The 24,624-nt window shown below is 40.9% G+C and overlaps 1 protein-coding gene across 7 annotated transcripts in view; it reads right to left on the bottom strand.

Annotated features, from left to right (window-relative positions):
* Positions 1 to 24,624, bottom strand: part of RIPOR3 (RIPOR family member 3) — a 74,195-nt gene that overhangs the window by 33,921 nt on the left and 15,650 nt on the right. For 2 of the 7 annotated variants that reach the window (XM_019484525.2, XM_006267410.4), the window contains exons 2-3: positions 4,926 to 5,054; positions 158 to 304 (exon numbers count right to left, since the gene is read on the bottom strand). In XM_019484525.2, the coding sequence (XP_019340070.1) occupies positions 158 to 304; positions 4,926 to 5,026 (248 nt within the window). In that variant the 5' untranslated portion in view covers positions 5,027 to 5,054. Of the gene's footprint in view, positions 1 to 157; positions 305 to 568; positions 649 to 1,193; positions 1,215 to 1,313; positions 1,605 to 2,276; positions 2,297 to 4,925; positions 5,055 to 24,624 lie in introns of those variants that run through there. The other 5 variants (XM_059733154.1, XM_006267411.4, XM_059733155.1 and 2 more) reach the window with 5 other exon arrangements.

Raw genomic sequence — 24,624 nt, 5'->3', positions numbered from 1 at the left:
GGACCCAATTCAATATCCAAAGTAGTCAATGAAAGCTTTGATACCAATTTCAAAGGATGCAGAATTGAATTACTGAACTAGCATATGACGCACAAACTTTAGCAATAAAGAATACACTAGATAAGGCAAATTCCAACAATACTTGAAAAATCCTTACTTAAGTCCTTTCTTCAAAGCTTCAAAAATTTTCTTCACCTGCTGTGGTTTTGGATCCCAGATGACAGCCCCTTTCTGCAGGGTGGGATAAATCTTAGAGGATTTCACTGACATTTTAGATCTCACTGAGCTTCTACTGAAAGACTTTCTGTAAGAGAAAGAATACAACAACATACCACCTCAGTCCTAGAAGTTTCACATGCAGAGCTACCAGAATATTAATCCTAAATCCAGTCCTGTAAGCCTTTGTTCAGGTGAGCATTCCCCTTGAAGTAAGACAAGGAGGAGAAGATCTTCTGTTAGATCATTAGCAGACTGTGGTAAGACTTTTGCTCTCAACCCATCAAAAGCACAAAATGGTTATCAGATTGCATAACAGGTAGGGGCACAGAGAAGCCAAAGGAAGACATACCAAAGCAGGGGCTTAACTTTCTGGCCGAAAGGAAGATTACTAAAAGCTGAGTGCCCTTTCTGTGGTCTTTAAAAAGGAACACCATACAGAGGACCAAAAATAAGTCATTTATATGTATTGCTGCTTCCCAGAGCAATTAATCCTTTTGATATTCTCATCCAGTAGTTAACTGAAGTCCTAATTTTATAAGCATATTAATGTGAGTTGCCCTTTGAACTCAGATTTGTCATGCAAGTGGTCATTACCAAGAATCAGATCCCATTTTCATTGTTATTCTCATTTGTAACGTATAGAAATTACGTAACTTGATTAAGGTCAATGGAGATTAAGCCTCAGGAACCCTTGCTCTCTAAGTTTCAGTAGCCCCAGAGATGTATTAAAAACCTAGCTACTTTATGCATTCTCTTGACTATCATACACAATTACTCCTAAAGGAAATTTAAGAGAATAGATCAGTTTCAGGCTATCAGGTAGTCTGGGAAAGATATCTTATAATAAAGCTTTAGAAAAAGCTACTATTTGTTAGTGCACATCATGTGTTTAAGTATTCATTTATAGTTCATTTCTACTCAGTCCAGATTACAAAATAGTTACTTATCAAAGTCCCTTACAATGACAAACATACCTTTAAAACAATTGTGAAAACAAAAATGAATTCCATTTGTATCAAAAATACTACAAAGAGCTATTATGAAGTGGGGATGCTTTGCCTGAAAAATAACACCTGTAGCAATTAATCCCATACCTGTAATGGATAGAGATTGTTTCAGGATAGGCGCTGCTGATGCTAGTCTGCTATTGACTGATTTTTGACTGGTGTACCTTCCTCTACACCCAGATTCTTTGTATCTGGTTTCATTAAGCCTCCCTTCTGTTGCTTTTAACTTCCTTCTTTAAACCAAACCTTTATTTTAGAAAGATAACTCCCCACTCCTAAAAACAAATCAAGTTTGTCACTGGGCTTAGCTGAGCCTTCCCACTCTTCCTGAGATGTGGACAAGGTCTCTATTAGACTCACCTGAGGGAAGTGAGAGGTGGGCAATTAATTACATATGTGCCAGTTTAAGTAGTATTCCTACAACTCAAAGCATAAGGATATGGCTGGTGATTAAAGCTAAGTTTCAAGATACTCAAAGGCTTTTTCCAGCTTTGTTACAGACAACCTTCATGCAAGTGCTCTACTCTTTGGGCTAGATGCAGAAGGAAGGGGCTTGAGCATCAGAGTCCCACCTACTCTTGCTTTGTAGGTATTTGAGTCCAAAATAATGATCTATAGACTCTGAATGCCGTTGTTATTTAGTTCTGCTGGATGTTAAGTTTAGGATAGTTAAATAAGGCATCAAGCGGAGTTAGGTAACAGCTGCATTCAGATTTTGTAGACCTAAATTAGACACTTGTACTTTTTCTTACTGACCCAGTGAATCTTTGATTATTCCAAGCAAAGTGGGGACAACTTCAACAGAAGGTAATGAAGAATACAAACAGCTTGGTAGGTAGGCTAGTCTCCTGTGGATGTGATGAAAGGGAAGGAAGAGATGTGAAGTTAAACTCCATACAGCAGGGGGAAAACAAAATGCAGGCCTCCTTTGTCCTGGGTGAACACTTAAATTGCTGAGCAATTGTACAAAAGTGGTCATCTGCTTCTACCCTCTGAGATGGCTAAGAGCACTTACTCCCTTCATGAAAGGTGGCTTACCTACCTACCTACCTTCACAAAAAGGATCAGGACCATGAATCCCAAACTCAGGGAGGCCTCTTCCTGTAGCCTTGAGTGAGGTGGACATGTGTTAGGTAAGAAGGGGGTTTAAAACTTGCCCCTCTCTCCTCCATGTTTCCTATTGATTAAATTAGGCAGATACCCACTCAACGTGTGGGCTCCTGAAAATCCTGTTTCTTTGTCATACACAAGGACAAAGCTGGGTGCCTAATTCAGGGCTGTGGATTCTACTACCAAGCCCAGACACCTAAAAGTTAGATGCCACAATAATAAATCCCTTTGTAGTTTTTGCCTGCTGTGTGCAAGTTTTTTACTTCATGGATGGCAACAATAATGCAATACAATCTTATTCTAACAAACTCTGGTATTTAACAATCCCAGCACAGGAACCATATTTTTTTGTCATTATTATGAGGCAGCAAATTGACTAATCTTGTTGTAACAAATACCCTTTCTTAATGAACTCTTCTTCCAGGCCCGTAGGTGTTTGGTATAATGTGGTTGTACTATACTTACCTTCTTTGTAAAGTGTTGCCAAGCTAAATGATACAGTGTGCTTAAACCCCTCTGCCAGCTCTGAGGGAAGCTATGATAGAGATGCAAAGTCTGCTCAGGGGCCCCTAACAACCTGGCTTGTTTGTTGGCCTTTGCATAAATGCTGCAGAATACCAAATGATCCCCAGCTTTGCCATTCTGAAAAGCCTATGAGAGAAGCTAGCTAGAAAACAACAGTTAACACACAGCTTCATCCTGTTGGGGGAAAGTCCTCTGGTGTTTCACCCAGCAATTCCTAAATGGCTGAATTCTCATCCCTGAGCAAAGCTCTGCTCCATCTAGACAAACAGATAGCAATGAGCAAACAACTGGGAAAATGCATGAAGAACAATTGTTTTGAAATACTTCACACCTGAAAATAACAGACTCTTCTTATGCACATTCCCTTTTTGTTTAAAGCATTCTTCCCCCACTGTAAGTGCTTAGGTTATGGGAACAGCTGTTCAACCCCTTTCCTGATGCAGTTTTTCTTGTAAGAACTCCATTATGTTTTAGGTTCAAATCTGTTTACACAATTTGCTGCCTGTGGTTTTTTTCCAGAGATTAGTTATCAGTGTGATTTTAGATGTCTGACTTGTGCTAGGATTCTTCTTCTTCTTCAGATTTCATAACAAATCTCATGTAATCATATGTAAAGACTTCCAGATTAGGTCACCAAGATGTGTTAGATTCCCATCTGAACTTGCACTATTATAAATGTTGTGTTTGATAACAAGGTTAATGAACTCGTTCAGTGCTTGAAAACATGAAGTATTGTACAAGAAGTGCCAGGTGTTTTATTGAGACACAAGGGGTTACTTTTCATAGTATGAATTTAGGAGTAGAATACATTAGTGGCATATTTTTCAATGCTTCTATATGCTTTGAATCCATTCACCTTGGTATTATTTTGACATATTTTGTTAATCTTCAGTTTATAAGGCACTATTTATTCTAGAAATACTTTATTAACTATAAAGAAATTGCTTTATTCAGAACAGGAATCCATGCATCTGGAGGAAAGGTAAGTACTAACAGCATCCAGCAATGTTACATAGCAATTCAGGACAAGTAGGAAGGATGAAACCTGTGAAGTGTAGTAGATAATAGTCTGCACTGGAAACTGGGCAGCTTGGATTTTAGCCCAGCTGTGCCACGGACCTGTATGACATGAGCAGACTTGCTGAATCTCTCTCTGCTTTTGTTTTCTTTCCCTCCTCCCAGAATAATGTTTCCCTGATCTCATTTGGGCCCTATGGAAGTTACTGTAATGCTAATAATATATAATAACTTGAAGAGGAATGTAGCTGGACTGAATGCAATTGTTAACTTCAATTAGACAACTAAACTGCAATTAAATCTAATTTAAATCTAACCTCAATTAGATTTTAGCCAAAACCTAACACTTCTATCCTTATTTTACTGAACAGTGGCTTGAGACTTGTAAGGACCCCAAGCACTAAGGAAGTTTTGCTTCTCATCAGAAAGATGATGTTGGCAGAAGTTCATCACTCACTGCCATTCTGCTAAAGGAAGGGTTGCTTCATTATTAATTGAAGGAGAGAATCTATGAATTGGGGCATTGGCCCCCTTTCTTGTGACCCAGACGTCAAGTGTCTGATCTAGCAGATTACAGTTGATATTTTGTATTGTCTTTTAATGTCTATTCCCTCAACTTAAGTTGGTATTTAGTGGCAAATTTGCAAAATTATATTTACTAAGTATTAGCTGTAAAAACCTATGTTGGCTTCAACACGTCAGACCCATTTTAGATGGATTCAGCTGCACTCATTCTGCCAGTAGGTAGGGTGATCCATCTGTAGTCTGACCTGCTCTTAACTTTGTACAAATACAGCTACAATACTGGGTGACAATGATTTTTGATAAATGGTATTTTAGATTGTATCTTCCATCCCAAAGCACTTGGAGGACTAAAACTGATGTAGAAACCATAAACAAATTGCTTAATTGGCTACTGCAAGGTGCAAAACACCACTCAACCATTTAAGACAAGAAAAGGTGCTTTATCAGGGAGGGCTTGCAGCTGGCAAAAAAGTCTTGATCTGTACCTAATAGCTAACTCTTTTCACTTTTCATGATACTTACGCTAACTTTCTGCTTTGCACTGTGCTGAATCCAGCAAAGGAACAGCTCCTGCTGATTCCGCCTCCATCACCAGGTGAAACAAATGTGAGTTTTACTGACATGGTTGCAAGTCAGTAAGTCTGTCACCTTCTGAAATAGAGAAAAAGCACATGAATCAAAACCTGCTTGGCAATTCAGGCTTGTACAATGCTGAACTGCAGGGAAGAGAAAGCTCTAAACAATACAACAGGCACTAGATTGGCTAGAGGAAAAGAGCTGTCTGCTAAACACGTTTTCTCTGTTTCCAGCCACAACATAATTAATCAGCAACTGAGTCATCTGAAATAAAATCTCTTGTGTCCTCAGGTATTTGCTGATCTGTTTTGCAAATGCATGGTCTCCCCCTGCAAAAAGCTGAGTACTCTTAACTCCTGCAGAAGTGAATGGGACTTGAGGGTTCCCAGCGCCTTACAAAATGGGACCTTGTCTTAGTGTGGATTGGCCTTGGTGCTGAAGGAGGCATTCAAGTCAACCCATTGTATTTCAAGTCCATCTGGAATGCCTGAAAAGTAACTGGTCCCAATTATACAAATATGTCCTTTACATCAAATTCCTGCATGTGGGCAAAGTATCACTGAAGTGAATAGGGATTTGTAAAGGAGCAGGGGGACACCAAGAACAGAACTAGGATTTTGGTGTGAAAGCACAAAGCAGAACCTCTTGTTCCAGTAGTAAAACTTGGGCTGTCTCCCTGCTAACTAGAAGAATTTCTCTCCAATTTCGCTTCTGTTTCCTATCAGTCAGACTCTTTTGTTTCTTGGAGAATTGTGTTCTCTGCTGCGTGTGTGTATAGAATTCATGCTATAATAAAAGTAACAGACACATCCCACAAAGCAGCTGTAGAAAATCATTCGAGGCATTTAATATACAGAAGAATTCCCCTCCCGCCCCCTACAAACTAGTGTAATGTAAACACCACATCCAGCAGTTTTGCTTTCATTTTTTTTTTTAAAGGATGCCAAAAAGAGGGTCAAACCCTCTCCATTTGTACTCACTCCTTGTTCAGGAAAACTCTTGCTGATCTCAGTGAGGTTAGTGAGTTTGTCTGAATTAAGCATGAGGTCTGAAGTATCCCCTCCTGTACAGATACAAGTGTAACAGGAGAACTCTGCAAGGGTGCATTCTGTGGGAGGGAAGTGGCATGTGTCTTGCATTATGGAAGGAACTCCAGAATCCAGAAGATCCCCCATGCCTAGTGGAGACCCTGGAACTGAAAAGAATCCAGGGGCATGCAGACCTTGTTCCTCTGTACTGTCTTGCCATCCCTGAACTGGCTTAACACCCTGGTCCAATTGATAGAGACTTGATCTGGCTTCTATTTCTGGCTCTACCATTGATTTCCAGTGCCAGTTAAGCAGAAGTAGCTGTATCAAGTTGCATTAGTTCACGTAACCATGAGCAGAGGTATTTTCTGCACGCTTGAATTTTAATGAGAACTGAACACCAAGCACTGACCTGCAGCTTTTCAGTTATTTCCCTATACAGATTAGTTTGGAGACTTCCAGTTCTCTTCAGGGAGCACCGCGCTTGGTTTGGACTTTGAGGAGGTCATGAGTACATCAGTGGAAAGCAGATTAAATGTTTCAGAGCAAGATTCACAAGGCAGGATGTGAAGCCAAAGAGTTCCCTGCTCTGCAAGGGCTTGTCTATGCCTCTGCAGTGGCAGGTCCCCAGAATGATGGAGCTGAGCACGTCCGGTTCATCCAAGTATGCTCTCAACTAAGGGAAGCTGCCCTGGGCTCACTGCCAGTAGCTTTCAAACCCACCAGAGACAGAGGGCTTGAAAGTAGGTGCTGGATATAAGCCCAAAGCAACCTGTCCAGGTCTGCAGATCCACATGGGCAGGATATGTGCTTCCCCAGCCTCACTGGGGCATGCTGCCACTGCAGTATGAACAAGCACAGTCATTTAAAGCAAAAAGGCCAAGGTGTCCCATACACTTCCCATAGCCAGCAGTGGTACACTTAAGCATGCCATGCTGCTTTGCACAGGCTCCCTCCTAAACCAAAGCAGTTCAACATGTCTGCATGGGCTAATCAGCATAAGATCAGGCTGTCATGGTCACTGCAGTGCTAATTAGCCTGCCCAAAGCACCATACAAATGTAGCTATGATGCTTCTGGTTTGGAAGGCATCCCACACAGAATAGTGCTACATACATGAGAATGCAGCTGCCTGGCATGACACGTTTCATGCATGGAGATGGCTACAGTACATGGAATACATGAGATCTCCAAGGTTCTGGACTTGGAAACATGTTTCCTTAAGGGTGTCTCAACCAGTTTTCAGCTTCTCTTGCTGAGAAGCATTGTCCCTAATGAGATTGGGCATGCCTAGGCAGACTGGTCATACTCCTCAACATATTTAAAGCTGCAGAACCTTTTCTATTCTTGCCTGCATTTTTCAGATGCTTGTAACTTTGTGAACAATCCCCCAGCCACATGATAATTAGCTTGAAATAAACAAGCAATTTACAGAGAAATGTCATTGCATAACAAGTTATTAAAGGGAGAAACACAAAGAATGGCCTTATGGTTATTGACCGCAGACCCCATGAAAGTTAGGCTGGATTCCTGGGTCCATTCCCTTGCTGTCCAGGCTGCAAGTCCTTATGTGAGGGCAGAGGGAATAAAGATGAGAATCTCAAACTATTTTACCACGACTCTTACATCTGATATAGCAGTGGCACTAAGGAGCTCTCGAAATGAGATTCACAGTCTTTGGAGGATGGATATAAGAAACAATGGACAAAACTAGGGAGGACCTTGAGTTGAAGAGAGGACAGCAGGTTCTACAAGTCCCTGTGCAAGGCTAAGGCAAGACAGCAGGTTATACAAGTCTTTATTTGCAAGACTAAGGCCAATATTAAAAAGGGTTAAGATGTTTCAACCTTGCAGACTCCCATATCTCACTTGGTGACAAAACTAAACTGCTCTCCAGAAAATCACAGGGCATGATTGAATGGATCTAATTAACATCAGTGCAAGAAAGATGGAAATCATGATGGAATCATCATCATGATTCCCATTTTTCTTGCACTGATGTTAATCGGATCCAACTCTGTTGTTATGCTGCAGTAACATGGGTGTAGCAAAGAGGAGAACTGGGCCTCATGTCTTTGAGATTTAGTTCTGCCCTTAAAGGAATGCTGTCAGGTTTGTTTAAATTCATATAGGATCAATCCTCAGCTGCACTGAGTGTCCTATTAGTCATAACATTTCAGGTTAAGTTACAAAGCCATTCATGGGTAGATTTGAAAAACAGAAGCTTTTCTCATCAGAATGGGGGGAAACTAAAAAAAAAAAAAATAACCTTGGAAAAAGCATTGTCAAAAGGATTATCTTTTTTCTTTTACTAACTTTGAAATAGCTGTTGATAAATTCAACCAGGCCAGATAAAAGTAAAATATAATTTCATGTTACGATGGAAACAATTTACAAGTTTGGGGCGCCCACCCAGAGACCTCATAACACTAAGTTCACACTTTTGACTACAAGGCCTTAAGTAGGATACCACAATAGCATCTTCTTAGAAGGAAGGATTTGTAAACACAGTTTTTTAAAAAGAGTTTCATGGAGTTTTACTTGCCAGCGTCTCTATATGAAAGTGCTGAAACACATCACAACTGCTCCTGAAGAAAAGCATCTGGCCACATCTTCCATTTGACTCTTTCTTTAAGTAGGGGAAAATCAGATAAAGATCTCCAGCAAAATATAGCTGAATTCCATCTTCCAATCTGGTAACCTCTGTTCTGTGGGTCAGTGCATGGGTCTCAACTGTTGGGGTTTACCACTGGGGTTCAGAGGCATCTCCCCCTGACCTACCATTCCCAGAAAACTTGAACTGTGAAGACAACAGCTGTTTGGAGCCTGACAGAAATAGAATGCTAAATATCAGACCAAATTTAAGGAGCCTGATGCTGGGAAATGCATAAAGGATCAGGGAACCATTGGGCTGACAGAAGAGAGAGGTTTGTCAAAAGTATCCAGTTTTGGGGGCTCTTATGCAAACCTCCAAATTCAGTCTAATGTTATCATGCATGTGCCTTTGCTGGCCTGACATGCCAATTCCCACCCCCACTAAAAATTGTATTTTTTTGATTTAGGGGAATAAAATTCATTTGTCCCAATTTCAACGATTTAAAAACGCCCTGAAGACATGTTAACATTTTACCTGCTGCATACTAAAATATCCAGCCATTATGCAGCAGTGTGTACTAAGAAAACTCAAATTGCTTGTGCTACTTAATATGTTAGTATTAGGTTATTCCTCAGGCTAAACCAACCTCATTCCCCACAAACAAAAACCTGGTGTCTGTTTTTGTTTATGCTCAAATTTTTCCAAGGCCAGCCACATATGTAACTGTTTCTGAGCACAATAGTTTCAACAAATTTATGGGGAAAATATGACTCACTGACTTCTTGCAAAATATTTCGGCTGATGTTTTGTCCATTACACTAGTACTTATGGTTTTTTAAATGTCTCCAAAAAGTTTACTTACACTTACTAAACTATCCCATGAGAAATATTTAGTGCCTGTATAAAGTAGTAAAGCATCCCATTTGTGAATGATCCATTAATTGAGAGACCCACACCTGCTTCCACTTACTGTAAATAACTGTAAATTAAATTTGCTTCTTGCAATATATTGTAGAAACTTTTACCAATACTTCTGTATTGACCTACCTGTATCAGGTGGCTACACATCCAGTTGTAGCAAAATGTGGACTCATCTATCTACAGCTGTAAAATGTTATGCACAAAAATTAGGGGTGCACTGATTTTCTTGGCCGATACCGATAGCTAATGATTAGCCAACCATATCGGCTGATGCTGATCCAATACCTGATATTTAGTAATAGTGCAAGGCATTTTAAACTACTGACATAAATAAACCTGTTTTTGTTTCGCATTTTTAACACACACATGCCTCCTGCCTGCTTTGGCCCTCGATAAGGAAGGTGGTGACCACCTTATTCCCATGCACATCGCCCTCTCACCCATGGCTCCTACCTGCAGCCCTGCTCCCTGCACAGCCCATGCTGCCATCTAGGCAGGCAGGGTGGACCCTCATGCAGACAGCAGTGCTGGGTGCATTTGGAGCCCCAGAGCACACCACTGCCTTAGTATCAGTGGAACCCGTGCAGCCGAGCTCCTGCAGCAGCTGGGGAGAAGCCGCTTTTGCAAAGGCATCTGGTGCCCGGTGGAGCGCAATGTCCCTCCCGTGGCATCTTACCCTGCCTGCACACAGCTCAATGTCTCCGTAGCAGCCCCAGTGCTTTGCCATGGCAGTGGCAGCAGCAGCAGGAGCTGGTAATGGTCACTTTGCCTCTGAGCACAGCACCCTACAACCACTCCCCAGCGTCCCCTCCCACTGCTCACTGGGACCTGTAGTCTGCTGCATGCTCAGGCCAGCGGCAGGGCATGGGGATTGGACTATATTCCCCAAGATATTCTGGGCATGCAGGCAAAATTATTGACTACAATGACCAAAAAAAGCCGATAACGTCATTTCTCCTTTTATCAGTGCTGATCCGATAGCCAACCCATATATCGGTGCACCCCTAACAAAAACGGAGGCCAAGCTGAGGTCAAACTTAATATCTAATGCCTGTCTTAGTCATCCAAGTTCCCTTCTTATAGACAAAGAACATAGTCTGCCACCCTTACATAATGTTACAATATGAGACTTGGGCATTGGACAGAGCTGTGATATTGCATTCCCGGCTTGTCCTGTCTCTTACTTTGGATGCCAACTTTGATAGACTGATTACACCTTAGCACTGTGTTTTTTTAGTTCTGCATAGATCATGTAAACTTGCTCTATGCTGTTTGATGATATCTCTCCCCTTTATCATTCTTCATTATCGTCATTATTGTTTTACTACTACTACTATGACTGCTACTACCAATAAATTAATTTGGCTTTAGCTGCATTGTCTTGCCATTGACTGATTTGTCATAATCATTTATTTTGATTTGTGAAAGCCAAAGGGAGTTGTTTTTATTTTGTCTTCCACAATTTAATCCTTTTTAGTTGCCCGCTTTAGGTATGCTTAACGTTTTAAATCTGGGATGGTGGCCCTGATTCAGGAACCAGATCTGCCAATCCCCATGTCCATCTGGGCCTTTGCTAAAATCAGTAGAATTCCATGTGGATTTGATTACAGGGCCCTAATTTGGAACATGTGTCATTTTACAATATGATTTTAGAATGTTTATGCTTACTCCACATAAATCACATAAATGGATTGTTAACAGGGATTGTTTCTACATCATCTCAGGCCAAACTCAAACTCAGTTGTTAGAAACAACCAAAATGAAGTAAAGAGCATGACTAAGTGAATATCATAGCATGCTTGTACCTTCTGGTAAAATCATATCTACACTAAAAAGAGATTGCCACTGTAACCATACCAATGAAAGTATACTAGTGCGTCTTCCTAGTGTAGACACAGCTTCTATTAGTACAAATGTGCAATTGTTGGTATACGAATAAAATAAGCTATATCACAAAAAAATTTCGCCAGTAAAACTGCCTCTATACTACTGCTGATAGAAAAATTTTGTGAAAAAATCTCTCACCCTTAATTGACATTGTATTACCAACAAAAGTTTCTGTTGTAAACCAAAAGTTGCAAACAGGTGCTAAGTTTTACTGCCATCACATTTATATGATCAAAGTTCCCCCCCACACACCCTTTCAATGGAATTAAACAACATTTCTACAGAGATCACAGGTCTGCACCACTGCAGTCTCCACTGGCCTACTGGGTACAGAATCAGGCTATACATATGAATTCCTGTATTAAGGCCACTGTTGCAACCCTAGGAGATATAAGTAACACCACTGAAGTCTATGTGACTACTGACATATGACAGCTGTAGAACTCAGCCCCTATTATTTTGAAGGCACAATAAAAGAGGTCAATGTTACAATGAATTAACTGTCCATCTCATGTACATTATAGTGTTAAATCCACTGGGAAAGTACACACAGTATTTAATCTTTGCTCTCAGGCATTCTTTTGAGAGACCACTGACCTCAGTAGCAATGTCTTCTTAACTTGATACTTTACCAGATAAACATTCTAAATTTAAAAAAAAAATAGCTTTTTAACATTTTTTCCTTTTTAACATTTTTTTAACATTCTAACCCAGCCATTGCAATTATACTGCTAATGTCAGAACTATGAACCATTCCTCTAGTTATTTTGAACTAAAAAGGCCACTTTAAACCCGGGAGTCGGAAAGTCTCCTTTTTGATACTTTTTCTCTGGTCTTTTTCATACAGTTGCATATACCACGTACAAATAGATTTGCATTTCTCAAATGTACATTTCCCTTTGAAAATTTACAAAAGAAAAAGAGATGCAGAACAATCTAGGAAGGTTACACAGAATTCAGCCTTAATCCAGGAAGTCTGATATCTAGATACCCTTCTCTGGGAACTGAGGCTTGTCTCTTGCTGGCAGGCACAGCATGTAACCAAGCCTCCCAAGAAAACTAAGGATGAGCCATTCTAATTAGAGAGGTTCATTAAGCAATGTATTTGACATTTTGTTTGTTGTTGTTTTGCTTTTAATTAAAGCTCCTAAGGAGGGATTTCCAAAAGATAGCCTAGGGGAGCAGAGTTAGTCCAAAACTGAGAGCCTTTGAAAACTGCCCATCCCCTTCCCTCCCCCCAGTCCATTGCCTACCATTTTACAACTCACTTGTAAAATCCTAAGGGACAAATTTTGCTTCTTCCCCTTTGCATCTTTCCTGCCTCACCCCACGGGTGTCCTCCAGGAGCATAAGAAATGTAGCCAGCTGAGCTGGCACAGTGTGCTGTGCACAACGTGGGGGGCCCTGTAAGGGTCTCCATCTCCTGTGCTTAGCAACAGGGCTAAGAAGCCATTTGAAGGAAAAAAAGTGTCCACTGGATCCGTGAATGAACAAATTCACAAGCCAATTGCCACTTCCCACCTATGTGACAGAGGCTACTATACTTTTGAGACTATACAGTAGTGGTTACAGGGCAAGTCTGCTACAGCCCAAAGGAAAGATTTCGTTTCTCTATACATGTACACACATGTCCCTTTGCACTTTTGTGTGTAGGTGCAGATTGGGTAGCCTCTCTAATGGACTTCCAGGTGTAGGGTAACATTTCTGAAACATGTACATACTTTAGGAACCAAAATCCCATTTTCAAAAATGACTTGGAGAGTTCAGATCCATAACTATGTTTAGGTGTCTACATCCTATGTAGACACCTCACTCCCATTGATTTCAATGGATTCTGGACATTCAGATACAAATTCTCATTGATTTTCAGTAAGACTCGAAAGGGCCTATATATTTTGAAAAATAGTATTTACTCTGCTAAGTCACCTAGCAGACACTCTTGAAAAAACTAACCATAACATATATTCAAATCTTAAATACATATATTCAAAATTAAATGTCTGAAAACCTCTGTCCTCTTTACATGCCTTTGAGCCAGGTTTAAAAACACGCTATATTCATTTCCTGTATAGCTTTGCTCCACCCACACTGCCTGGCTTGACTTGAAGCCGCTCCGGAAAGAACCTTACATAGCTTCCATGAGTAAAGTTCAGGAATCTGCATTTACCCTGCAAATAGCCCTCTCAAACAGTTTTCCTCTCTTGTGTTTGGTACATGAGATACAACCCACTCTTGCAGGAAAATTATAAGCCATGAACTTGGGACGGGATCTGCAAGAACAGTTAAGACCTATGTCTCCAGTACTGTACTGTACTTCAAATTGTTACTTTACTGGCCTCAGTTTAGGCATAGGGGGCCAAATTTTACTCAATGACCCCAGCATGAATCCAGAATAGGTTAATCAGAGTCATCTTATTCCAGATTTATCCCTGACTGCAGAGTTTGGCTGACATGTGGATAGTGACCTGGAAACTATTTGGGGGTGGGAATAGTTTTGGGGTCTTCTTTTAAACTCCCCCTAGCGGCTCAAAACATTAGACAAGTGAAACACAAAGGAGACTTTGTTACATACAGCAGGCTGCTGTAATGTTCCCACTTAGTCCAGCCAGACTGCTAGCTGGAATCAAGGTAGACAGTAAATCCTACTGTAATTTTGAAGGTACTCAGGGAATACTGTAGCCATAATAGAGGAGCAGGGTTCGCATTTAAGCAAAAGCCTTAATTCCCTTCACAGTACATAACAGATTTATGAAGCCACATGGTAAGTTGCTTCATCCAACATGTAGGGCTTCTTCATGCCAGCCTACATCATAGGTCTGCCAGTGCCTGGGAGCAAGCCAATGCCCTGCCTTAAATTTTGTTTTCCTCTTCACGGAAAGACACAGAACAATCCACCCATTATCAGCTGATTTACGAGCTCAGAGCCTGCTGCTCCCTCCTCTGGTTTCAATTTCAAACTTGATGACAAACTTTAAAGCCTGAATCAGAGATTCTGGAATGCGGCAGGCTCCACACGCTAGCCTAACTCACAGCTTGTTCAGCTTTGGCAGAATCTGAGACTGCAGTTAGCTGGATCCTAATGAATACTTTAAAAAACTCCTAACAAGAGAAGAAGCAGATGGTGTTGAAAAAGTGAAGTATTTACAAGTGACAAGTAGGCCCTTCCACTTCTGGCAGAGGAAAATTTGCCTAGCACCAAGGAGCAACTCCTACCGGACTTACCCTTGATAGACTCCCTCTTGTAACTTAGGAAACCCTCATCATCTCTCACCCTCTTTTGTAAGACACTTTGCTTCGCCCCACTCATCCCAGTGCATGCCTGCAACGTGCCAGCTTTGCACATGAGATCTTGTCTCCCTCTGTTTGCTGGCTCTTGGGACCATCGCAGTATGCTGCTAGCTCAGCACTCCAGGAGCTCTCTTATAGCTCAGCTAGGAAAGCCCTGCATTTTGGCTGCTGACATTTAAATCCTTGCCAAAAGTCACTGTAATATACTTATGTGCCCGTGGTACATTACACATGGCTTTATGCTTCAGCCAAAGTTGACAGTAATCCCACAGTGGTAATGGAGTTTGATGTTCAATAGCATGTCAGATACCTCGCAGTATCTCCAAGGGGCCAGGCCTGGAATTGCAATGTACTGGAATGTCTGCTAGGGCACATTTCTGGCAGCAGCAGCAGGAGTCGTCATGCTTCTCATTAGTCCTCCAATCATTAACTGGCCCTCCTGGCTGAAGACTAAGCCACAAAGTCAGCTCTATATGAGAGTGCAGTCATAATCCCTCAGTATCCCTGGACACTGCTGTTCACTCAAAAATAATGAGCTTGTGATCAAGAAGCGCTCTGCAGAGAGGAAATGAATGCAAAACATCATGTAATGGTGAATAGAGTCACTCTATATTTCTCTTTAGAGAGAGAATTGTTATATTCTAAAGGTAACACTGTTTCCTTTGGGCATAATTCAGCAAGGTGCTGAGTGCAGGGAGCCTGGCCTGAATTTCAGAAAGTGCTGAAAATGTATTCCAGTAAAATCGGGTCCATTTAAGGCTGGTCAAGTTGGGAAACCAAAAGTTGACATTTCCAAACTTGTCACTTTGGAACAGTTTGGCTAGGGTGAATTTAGGTTAGTATCTGGCGAGACAAGCTTGAAGTGCTGTATTTTCTAATAAATGAAGGGTGGATAGGCACAGGAGCTTGTGGAGCAGTCTTAATCTCTGCCGCTATATTCTCTAGAACTTTGACCCTCTATTTTAACCCAAGTGTACTCCATGACTATGACGACACCTCTTGTACGGAAAATCAAAGATCTCTGCCAATATATAGGTGACCTTATGTCTCTCCCCCTGCTCATTTCTACCACCCCACAATGTTGGTTCTGCCCATTCCTAACAACATACTTTTTACATTTCTAGTTCACAATCTCTTGGTCTGTTACTCTCAGATTTTATTTGATTTGCATTAGCATTTTTAATGAGGTGAACGTTACACAGGCCCACTTCAGTTCCTATAAACTCTTGGTTTTAAATGGACAGATTTAAAGATTTTGCAGGGGAGGGAATCACTAACCACACAGCGGTACTTAGAAACAGATGTTTTACCCCCTTTAAACTAAACTAATGAGAGTGGGAGTATGAGAAGAATAGGCCAGATTATGATATGCAAAAGCTGTGTCCAGGTTTTGAAATATAGAAAGCCATATAAGCATGATGGTGCCTCCAGATCTGAGAGACATTCTCAGCTGATGCAAACTGTCATAGCTCCATCTGACTTTAGGCACATCCAGATGAACACGCATGTTCAGTTTGTGGTGCTGCGGACCCATCTGCGGTGCTGCATGCACCACACATGCAGGCATTCACGGCACTGCTAATTTGCAGTACGGTGGGTTTTTGACACTGGGAGATCCTGGTGTCAAAAAAACACATGACAGAAAAAAGCTGAGCAGGGCCCATGGCGGCAGTGTGCACTGCCCAAAACTGGAGCCTGGCCAGCCAGAGCCATACTCCAGCTGCTGACCAGGCTCCATGTGTCTGGATCACTGAGGCTGGAGCCCCGGGAGGCCCAGGTAAGGCTGCTGGGACTAGCACCTCTGCTGGACCCAGCCTCCCCTACCTCACCTGGGGCAACTTGCTGGATAGCAGAGCATGCATGCACATGAGTTCCCCAGGGACAAGTAGTAGTGACACAACTATGTGTCACTGCTCTTTGTCCCCAGGGAAATGCATGTGCATGCTCATCTGGATGCACTCTTTGAGAATCTGCTCCTATGAGTCCTAGTCCACATCTCAGCTGCAGGAACAGAATCTATAAATAACAGGGACTAGCCGCTGTGAACTTTAAAGTCTAGTTGCCTAACTTAGATGAGGATCCCACTGGGATATCACATGTGAATAAGGGAAGCAAGATTTGATCTGGGACAAAGAATATCAGTTCAGCTGATAGCTGATCAGTTTAGATCTAGTCAGATCTTCAGTGGATGTAAACTGGCATCATTCTGTTGAAATGAATGGAGATGCACTGCTTTACACCAGCCAAGGATCTGTTTCTGTCTGGCTTGCATTTAGCAGACAACTCCCGCCCTGTAAATCCGATTTTTCAAGGCTTCTGCATTACAGAAACCAGACAGATCATCTAGGGTCAGAAGCAATGAAAATTCTAACCCCCTGTGGAAATGTGGCCAAATGTAAAATTCTTTAAACTACTTCTGTGCATCAATCTGGTCATAAAATATAAAACATTTTCTGATGCTAATATAGAAACAGATAAGGTTTCCAGGATCACTATTTTCCTGCTCAGTCCTGCTCCATCAAAGTCACTGGGAGTTTTGCCATAACTTCAGTGGGAGGAGGAACAAGTTCTTTATAATCATGATTTGGCCAGCACTCTGGAAAAATGCATTAGTTACAGCTTTCTATAGACTGGATGCATCAAGGTTTTTCCTCTGGTTCATAGCTTAAATCCTGCATAAAATCTATTCAGGATTTGTCTTTATAAAGTTTTTATTGACCTGTTTTGTAATACTACAGACTAGGACACTAGCAAGAAATGGTGCTTGCCTCACTAGAACATTCAAGCAGCAAAAAAATAAAAATAAAAATCTTATGCTGTATTAAAATATAAGGCTTTGTGAAAGCAAGTCATTACATGGGGAGGAACCAGTGTCTATCACAATGAGGCCCTGGTCCCTTTAGAACTACCATAATATAAATTTTTAATAATAAAAATAAACATTGGCTGATTCAAACCTCTCTTCTTTTACTTATCCCAGAGCTTACTTTTGTGATGAATATAGTGAAATCAGACCCTCTTGCCAGAATGCTTATATACAAGCAATCCAAGCAAAACAAAATGCAAATAATTATATCTTAAATGTTAAACATGCTGTAACAGTGAGCTCAGGGCTCTCTGTTCCTTTAAGAGGAAAAGCAGCCCAGCCAGAGAGCTCTGCAAGCTAGGCAGGGGGCAGCAGCTGCCAGTTGCTGCGGCAACAGAGACAGTGGAGCAATAAGCAGCCAGCCCGGGCAGTCACCTGACCGGATGTAAGCAGGGCCCTGGGAGCATATAAGCCCAAGGCGGGAGCTAGCAGAGGAGTCTGTCTCTGGCTGCCACAGGGGAAGGAACTCCTGCCCAAGGGAGCTGCCCAGGGATGCTGGGTTGACCATTTGCTGCCTGTAGAAACACTGAGGCTTGGGGAGCTCACAAGGAGCCTATGCCAGGAGGCACACTGGCACAAGGGGAAAAAAAAAAGGTTTGCCCTCTTCAAGGGACAGAGGGCTGCTTTCTCTGTTGTTGCTTATGTTACAGCCCAGGGGCTTATGATTTACATTACTGTTTTACCAGTGGCTTGGGATGAGGCTGGAAGGGGAGCTAAAGAAGCCTCATTAGTGCCCAGAGGGCACTCAACTGCCTTGAGCCCCGCCAGGGGCAGGCTCAGGACTTGAGCCCTTATTAAGCTGAGAGTGGCACCAGAGAGCGCGCAGCCACAGAGGGGCCAGGGGCCCAGCAGACAAGGGTCAAGGGCCCGGTGACTAAAAGGGACAAACAAAGCTAGTGCCTCAAAGCAAGGTCCGATTCAGGGGCCTAGGCTAGAAGGCCTAGCAAGATTAAAAGGGCAAAGGCCAAGGAGGCCAAAGCCCCAACAGAGGAAGCCACATACTGGTAATAGCAGCAAGGCATGGGGCGTGGTAAAGGGAAGGATTTGGAGCCAAGCAATTAGCCCTTAAGGCTTTGGTGCTCTGCCGGGCACAGCTGACTACAGAAGCCCAGCCAGGGGCTTGGGACCAGTGGGATTGAGGCCTAGCGAAGGCCTGTGGGCAGCCTATTAATTTATATTCCCATCAAGGCGTGGCAGGAAAGACAGGACGGTACCCTAGGGGCGGAGCAGGGCACAGTTTCAGAGCCACCAGCGGGCGTCACACCCACCTGTGGGACCCTGACTTGTTATAAACACTCAACAAGAACTCAAAGCACAATAGCTCAGAAAGCAGATGAAAGAATCCTATGTAGCAGGATAAATGTGGTGGAACTGTTTTTTGCCAGTAGTCAAATAAAGTGATCTAAAGAGCAACAGCATCTTCTTTTTTTCTTTATGAGGTAAAATGACCTGAAAGATTTGCTCAAGTACAGTGTTATTTTGCTCTTTATTTTAAACTAGAAATTCAGTTCTTGTCTACCTGTTCTTCCTGGAAGATATTCTGGATGATTTGAGACCGTGTAAGTATAGGACAACTGAAGTTCCGAAAGAATACAATCAAAAGAGTTGTGATGAGAGGCTCAGTCTTAAAAATGTTGGGGTTGGATGTTTGTTTCTGTTTGTTCCTACTTAAATATCTCAAAATCGGTTGGAAGAAAAGACCTTTGTGAATGATTCAATAATACCCTTTGCCTATTCAATTAAAGACTGAGAAAGTTCCAAAAACTAATTATCTAGTCCTCCAAGGAATTCCTTAGTAAAACCATAAAGGAGAAAATACGAAGGAAAAAAACAAGCAAAGAAAAAGGCAACATACACATGTTATTTAAAAAACCTTTTAGAACTTGTTCATGCCTCATGGAGAAGCAAAACTGGCCACAAGCTGTTGTTTTTTTTTTGTTTTTTTTCTTCTTCTGTACAGATTCTCTTAAAAACAACAGAGAACTGGTAATTAGTTCATAAGCTATCATTTTAGACCTACTAAACTGGTGAAGTATGGACTTTCTTGGGGTCACTAACCACTGTGACATGAGACTGGACTGGAAGGGAGGAACTGATATTACAGTCCCAAGTCAGCCAGCACGTACTTTTCTAGTTATCAGTGACCAACACCGGCAAGGCATCTGTTGGAGATAATATGTTCACAGAAATGTCAGGCTCTTCTAACTTCTTTATCAGCATAAATCACCCCAGATACCTTTCAAGAGAAGAGTCACTCTGAGCACAGGAGAGTTACATATAGAAAAAGAAGAAATATAACTAGAAGTGCTGAGCAGAGGTAAATGGTATACTTGTCAGCAGTGGAACCAATGGGGATCAAACCACTTATGGTACTTATATGAAAAGCTGAACTAATTTTAAGATACCTTAAACTATTATGGATATAATCAACTTCTACTGTAAAAGGAACTTATTTAAAATCAGCCTTCAATTCCATGCACAAAGTTAACAGTGCCTCAGTCCAAAGTTCTTCAAAGATTATGAACTCAATTATTCACTCCTTGAAAAATCAAAACACTTGTTGCAACCAAGTCATAGTATGACTGTTGTTCATTTGTTGTTTATTTAGATTTTCGAGGCTCTTTTCTTAGAGTTACAGTGAGTCTACACTAAAGAGGCTTTCCTGGTATAGTTATATTAGTAAAACAGTAACAGCAAAGCCCTAGAGGGAAGATGCAGCTGAGCTCTTTTGCCAGCATATTTAAATCACCTCCCTAAAAATATAAGTCTCCTGGCAAACGGACTTTTCCAGCTATAAGCTGTGTCTACATAGGACATTTTGCTAGTAGTGCTATGTTAATTAAAGGTATGATCTTTCATATTTATAACAGACATAGCTATGCTTGAAAACATCATAATATGGGTCTGTTTTATGTCTACTATAGGAAGTCTTATCGCTTTAATAATAGTACTATGGTTTTGAAAGGTACTAGTGATCTGCTGATTATAATACTAGGATAGTTAAAGTGATAACCATCCCTACAACAAGTGGTAAAGATAGTGGTAAGCAACCATTGATCCTCTGGATCATGGTGTACACATAAGAGATCTAATCAGATGCCCGATGAATCTGCTTGTGGCTGACAAGCCCAATTCGAGAGTAATGCAGCTTGTTCCAAGTTTCACAGATACATATATTGTCTGAGTTGGAGTCCAAGTTTAGAGCACGCTGCTTTTTCTCTCTCTCTCTCTGCTCTGGATCAAAGCTGCTTCATTTTGAGCTGTGCCCAGTGCCAGATGTTCCCTCCAGTTCGGACGAGATTCTGCACATTTTTCCTAGTTTTCTACATTAATATTGAATGACTTTGTGTCATTTTTGCACACATTGTGGTACTGCCATAGAGGGTGACCCTGCTTTCTAGAACCATCTTGAATCTCACTATATAAAAAATTCTTGGGGATATGGTCTCCTCCCATTCTCTTGACAAGGCCAATCCAATCACAACCTCCTCTTCTTGATAATGGTTTCTAAATGTGTCAGTCCTGCACACTCCAGTACCTCTGTATGTAGTATTTTGTCTTCCCACTTTATTTTCAGAATCTTGCACAAACTTCTCATGTGAAAGCTCTTCAGTCTCTTGATGTGCCTAGCAAATGTAGTCCATATTTCTGAACCATACAACAGGGAAGACAGCACACAAGTTTCTTAGATTCACATCTTCACCTTAGCTGATAGTTTGCTGTTATTCCATGCACATTTCTGTAATGGCCCAAAATTCTTATCTACTTTTCCAATTCTGTTAGTTCAGTCTGAAGGTCAAGATTCCTGCTGACTGTAGAACCCAAGTAGCAAAAGCTGTCAATGACACCAACAGATTTATCCTCCAGAGTGATGTCAGGTATTGGTTCTTCCACCCCTTGGTACATAATCACAGTTTTCTTGAGACTAATTGCCATCCTGAAGCTCTTACATGACTCAGAAAATCTGCCCCAGAGATCGTGTAGGGAAAATTCAATGTAGGCAACCAAGGCTGCGTCATCCGTAAACAGGAAATCTCTCAGAACTAGTTCTTTCATCTTAGTTTTTGTTTTAAACCTTGCAATGTTGAACAAGCCTCCATCCAGTCAGGCTTGAAAATAAATGCCATCATTGCTGTCCTTGAATGCAAGAAGTAGGAATGAAAAGAAGACATTAAAAAGCACAGGGGCTAAGACCCATCCCTGTTTCACCCCGTTGTTGATGTCGAAGGTGTTTGATTCTTTGTTTTCATATGCTACAGGTGCCTTCATATCTTGATGTAACAAGCAAATGATGTTCAACAGTTTGGGGTTCAACCCAGTTTCTTCAGAACAGTAAAAAGGCCATGTCAGTTGACTGCATTGAAGGCCTTCATCAGATCAATGAGGGCTATGTACAGTGGTATTAATTTTTCTCTATACTTCTCTTGCAGTTGCTTGACCAAAAATATCGTATTAATCGTGGTATGAGAATGCAAGTATTGGTATATGATGTGGGTGAAATGTAGACACAATTATACCAATACAGCTGTATTGCATACTTGTAGAGTAAAATCGTCTCTCCCTGAGCAGAGCAAGCTATAGTGGTAAAAGCGGACTTTTGACGTCTGGAGCTTTTGTTGGCATAGCCATTGGTTGATAATGCCTCTTCACAGTCCATGACCAACATGGCTTCCAAGTAAGAAAAAAAATTAACAAGCAACCAACAACTCATACATAGTAAATATATGCTAATTATACAATAAATATGTTCTTATTCTTTGAAAAAAGGATTCAAAGATGAGTGCAGATAACACTGTCTTTGTAGCTTCTTTTCCAGTATACCAAAGCACTGCAGCAATATATACTTTACTTATAAGTCCTAGTGGCTGAAGTAGATGGAAAAACTAGTCTTGGGGATCTGAGCTCCCTCTCTATTTGTGGCATGCTATTTGGGCCAGAAGGGAAATCAGTTCTGCTCCTAACAAGCCTCTGCATCCTCATTCAGCATCCTTTTTATGTGCAACCTTGTACACAAAATGTACATACAGTACTAAACTGATGTATGCTGAGTTTAAACAAACCCGAACACAAAGTTGCATCACTTTAATTTAAGCAATTTAACGTTATTCCTTTAGTGATACCAAAACTCCCTGTGTAGACTAGGGCTTAGGCTTAGTGTCACACACAATTACCCAATTTGTGTCCACCCTCCTAAAAACTGCTCATACGACTCCATATACATTTTGTATGTCACTGTGTGTCAAATCTTTTTGAAACTGTGGCCTCTTATTTCAAGTCTGCAGATCTCATAAAACAAATCCTTTTTTATAATCTGGACTGACCTTTTAAACTTTTTGGTACAATTTCAATTACAGAACGTAAACATTGCAGAAAGTTTGTGCACAGATAAGAAAAAGGTTACTTATATTGTATTTTGCTTGCACTAATGGAAATGTAAACTTTTTCATGCTAAAACTAAAGCAGTAAATTTTAGTCTTTCAACACACTGAGCTCTTTCAATTGCTCTCCTGTTTGTTTTATCTGTCCAGCCCCTGTGCTGGGAATGGATTTTTCTCCCTCAAGCCCCTGGCAATTCAATTAATAAAGCAAGAGGTTATGTAAGTGCAAAGAAAATTATAGAAAAAATGTAAGTGGAAGGCATTTTTTTTTTTTTAAGTACATGAATAACTGAAAAGTGGTTGAACTGATGTTGTCCAAACTTTCTAAATATATTGAACTTTGGGTTGAAAGCAATCACAAGAAATTTCAGGCCCAAATTTCTGAGAAAATTATGAGCATCTGTAAAAAAAAAAAATCCAAAAGAGGATTTAATTATAGTGTCTGCACAGGAATGCTCTAACATGTGCACACAGTCTAGTCTATCCATGAATGGACTCAAACAAAAGGAATATGAAAAAAATGAGTAGGAAGTCTGAATCTGCTTTTAAACTTCAGGACTGCAAACAACACCTGAACCAACAGTGTTGATACCAGTACCTCTAGTATGCTGAGGAATAACACAGCTGAATGCAAATTCAAATTTTACACACTAAATTCATTTCTAATCTCTTCGGACACCAGTTTTAAGCCAATCTTTGTATCCCTAGCATGTCTAAAGTTCCCACTGAAAACAATGGAATTTTAGCCTGAATTAGGAAGACAGAGTAATTTCTTATCTTTATGACAGACCTTATGTCCTGATCTATGCAACTTGCCAAAGTTAAAGTAGGTAACGTAGTATGTGACCCAATATCAAAAAGGACAGATTCCAGAAAATGAGTCATGAAGGGAACTTAAAATGATGCAGGACTTTTTGTACTGCGCACGTATGTGTGAGAGAGGGAAATTCTGCTTATGATATTCTTATTCCTGATACAAATAATTTGTAATAATGAAATAAGTGGGCACCCCAACTATGTGTCAAATGGAACAAACTTGGGTAACAAAATGCCTGACATCCCTCAAAATCCCTGGTTTGTTATAACAGGAAAAATAAAAGTGAATGTTAAATTCCATAGGGAAAGGTAAACAAAATGAATTATTAAGTGGAATAAACTATTCTGAATGGAATATAAGACTTTCTGAATGTAAAACCAAGTCCTCACCAGAAAGCATTTATTCACAAAGGTACTTTGGTTGACATCCTAGCCTTCCTGAAGGCATTGAGAGTTTTAACAGTGATTAGCATCTAGTTTCAGGAATGGCAAGGTACAGGGAAGCTTCCCAGATGCATAACTAGGAGGCTTGCAAAGTTGTCAGGGAGCAAGGCCTTCCAAACACCTGAATGGCAAAGAATTATGGGGACTAATGAGCTGTTTCTATTGGTCCTTGGCCTGTTAGCAAATGTCTCTGACTCTTCAGCTCGCTCTGTGCTAGAATATTTTGCTGTCAAATAGGAGTTGATTTTATGGTATGTCTATACGGGCAAAAGCCCTAATGCAGATCCAGTTTTTCAGCATAGAAGTGTTTTTGCCAGGATAACTTATTTTGCTCAGATGATCACTGACTGTAAGCCATACAAGCAATAGCACTTTTTCCAAATATAAGACGCATCTACATTTTGGAAGTGTCCAATATAGCT

The sequence above is a fragment of the Alligator mississippiensis genome, chromosome 9 (assembly GCF_030867095.1).
Source record: "Alligator mississippiensis isolate rAllMis1 chromosome 9, rAllMis1, whole genome shotgun sequence".
Classification (NCBI taxonomy): Eukaryota; Metazoa; Chordata; order Crocodylia; family Alligatoridae; genus Alligator; species Alligator mississippiensis.
This window is presented reverse-complemented; position numbering and strand designations above follow the sequence as displayed.